The sequence below is a fragment of the Poecilia reticulata genome, linkage group LG16, assembly GCF_000633615.1.
Source record: "Poecilia reticulata strain Guanapo linkage group LG16, Guppy_female_1.0+MT, whole genome shotgun sequence".
In the NCBI taxonomy this organism is placed as follows: domain Eukaryota; kingdom Metazoa; phylum Chordata; class Actinopteri; order Cyprinodontiformes; family Poeciliidae; genus Poecilia; species Poecilia reticulata.
This window is the reverse complement of record NC_024346.1, coordinates 14,557,049-14,560,171: the sequence shown is the minus strand read 5'-3', so window position 1 is coordinate 14,560,171 and position 3,123 is coordinate 14,557,049. Positions and strand designations below refer to the sequence as shown.

At 38.5% G+C, this 3,123-nt stretch overlaps 1 protein-coding gene across 1 annotated transcript; it reads right to left on the bottom strand.

Annotated features, from left to right (window-relative positions):
- Positions 1-6: 6 nt before the first annotated feature.
- Positions 7-3,117, bottom strand: LOC103477897 (sialic acid-binding Ig-like lectin 14; the record flags this gene model as incomplete). The annotated part of the gene is made up of 5 exons (XM_008431232.1): positions 7-155; positions 247-349; positions 1,833-2,150; positions 2,383-2,775; positions 3,105-3,117. Coding segments are annotated over 5 exons (966 nt in total), but the record flags the coding sequence as incomplete, so codon positions are not given.
- Positions 3,118-3,123: the final 6 nt, after the last annotated feature.

Genomic DNA, 3,123 nt, shown 5'->3' with positions numbered 1-3,123 from the left:
ATACATATGGTTTTCTTTATGTATCCAAGTAATAGCGACCTCTGGAGACATAGCGTGGTCGTTGGACAATAACATCAGACTCTTCTGATGTATTATGTTTTTGCAGATACCTATACGTTTGATCTTCAGTGAGTTTTGGTTTTGTTCTTGTTTTGCTTTGAAGAAAAGAGACACGTTATTTCAACTGTGTAGCCCATATACTGTAATTTGGTCTGAAAAGCATGAAATAAACATTATGTAACTTACCAAAGGTGATAAATGTAGGTGAAACAGAAAACATGTGCAATGAGTGAAACACCACCAATGACCCAGGGAAAAATTACCGAGACAGTAACACGTCTCTGATAAGCTGTAAAATGACAGAAATACATGTGAATTGGGGTTTCTGTGGAGCAGTTTGAATGAAGGGTTTGAATAGTTTTGATAGAAGCTTATAAAGTTGATTTGAAATTAATTCAAACATAATTTAAAATGTAATGTTTTGTTTCAATATCTGAATCTGCCCAAACATTACAAAATTATACATAAAGCACACTGTTTCTAATCTAAAAAGAGGAAATTAACATGCCAGACACAAGGAAGTTGTACCGTATTTTCCGAACTATAAGGCGCACCTAAAAACCTTCAATTTCCTCTAAAGCCCACAGTGCGCCTTATAATCCGGTGCGCCTTATATATGGACCAATATTGAGCCACAACAGGTCTAGCAACTACGGTAAGCAGCCACCGACTTCATTTTCCCAGTAGAAGAGGAAGCACGCGGTGGATGCTGGGATAGTTGTCAGAACGCTGGTTTGTTAATAAAGTTTGACTGACCTGTCTACCTACCGACCTGATAATCAGGTGTCTGCAGGTCATTTAGCATCAATTTCTCCACCAACAAGCTGTGCGCGAACGGAGAAGGGTGACCATCGTCCGGTCATGCCCCGGCCCAGGAAGGCTCTCCTCGCAGACCCAAGTTGGACTGTTTTGTTGAGATTCTTTATGTCAACAAAGTAGCTTTAGACATTCATCCGGGGTGCTTCGACTAAGGTTACCAAGGGACCAGCCCCTATACATTTAAAGCCTGGGAGGCGGGGGAAGAGAGACGGAGACTGCGGAAGCAGCGTGTTGGTTGGTCTGTTACCCAGAAAGCAGTTGGGCACAATATCGCAACACTGTGAGTGAAACAATGACTGGTGCGGCCTACTATATAAAGTACTCAGGGACAACAATTTTTTATTATTACATATCCACATTTGTAGAGTACGGAACAAATCATGTCCCGTACGGGACGGGTGGCAACCGTACCTGTAGAGTCTATTGTATGCGCCTTATAATGCGGTGCGCCTTATATATGAAAAAAGTTTTAAAATAGGCTATTCATTGAAGGTGCGCCTTATAATCCGGTGTGTCTTATAGTGCGGAAAATACGGTACCTTCTTCTGACAGCTCTCGATGCACCAATAGGATTTCTTTGACTTCCCAATTTTCATTGCTGCTAAATCATTCAACGCTGATGTTGCCAGGGTTTCTAAGATAAACTTTTGCTGTTGACAGTGTGGTTTGACACTATGTTGACAACAGAGTATTCCTCGTGTCTGGCAGATTACTCTGTCATCAACATAATAGTGGCCATGTGATGGTGGGTGAAGTAAACCCCTCACTGATACATACACAGGTTAAGACCTTTGCATGTTGCACACACCCAGAACCTTTCAGGATTTTTGCCAACACTGAAAGCACATGTGTTGGTAAAATATCTTATAGCTGTGGTATAGATATTTTACACTTCATATTTATAGAATTGGAAGAAATACATTGAATCTCACTGAGATAAAGAACATACTTACAACTTATGTTCAGAGAAACTGACACTTCTCTGGTTATGTTACCAGGGAAGCTGACCTTACAGATTACATTGGTGTTGTTGTGATCAGCTGAAGGGTTAAAGGTCAGAGTTGAACTGTATCTCTTTTTGACACCAGTCAGATTCTCAGTTTTTAAAGCAGTAATGTTTCCTTTGATGTGAGAGTCTTCCTCTCCTTTTCCTATCCACATCCAGGTGATGTTAAGAGGAGACCCAGAGCAGAGACCAGGAGCAGTGCAGGTCAGAGTGGCCTGCTGTCCCTCAGTCAGTGGAACCATCACAGAGGGCTTTTGGTTCAGACCTGATGGAAACAGTTCACTGAATGAAAACTCATAAAACCAGTGAGTTTTATTATCACAGATTGAAAACTAGATGATGTCTTACACTTGGAAAAACAAAACGAAAAATTGACTTGTCAAAAATAAACTTTTACAATCTTATCTCAGAGGTGTAAAAAAAGTAAAAAGAAAAATATTTTTATCATGTTTAGAAATATGATGTGACATTATACTGAAGTTTTTTTGTTTCCCTACCTGTTACTGACAGTGTTGTTTTTTCCTTATATGTAAATACATCTTTTGTTTCTTCTCCCTCAACTCGGACCCGATAGCTTCCAGAATCAGATTCTTTGAGATCATTGATTATGATGCTGCAGTTCTTCTGAGCCACATCTGGTTCCATCAGTGACACTCGACCTTTGAACCCAGCCTTAATGTTTTCCTTGATCTTGACAGAGTGAAATATATGCTCAGGATAGTAACAATTGTCAGTATCACATATTAACCAAATAATACGTTCGGGTGCAAAGGGAACTGTGAAAGCACATGGTATCACAGCACAGAGTCCAGCTTCTGCTCTTATTTCGTCCTTTTTGAAAGTAACACAGAAACCGTCCTTTTCACAGGTTTCTTTCAATTCCAATGCATCTGTTAGTAAGAAAAATAATTAAACTCAGGATTTGTTAAAAAAATATTTCAATGAAATGAAACATTGTCAAAGTAGTGATAGTTTTTTGTCAATGTTTATACAATCCAGATTCTATTCATAAGGTTTTTAAACATTAACCATTATTTTTTCCTTGAGTGATCTGCACATAATAAATACATTGTAATAATTTGCAAATTTGTGAAACAAACATACACACTTGAAGGACTTGCTATAAATATTGTAGCAAGCAAATGTGAGTACATATACATTTAGTGTATTTAATTTTAGTACTGATTCATGTTCATAAATGAGAGGATTCATACATTACCATTGTTAGAAGGGAGAGA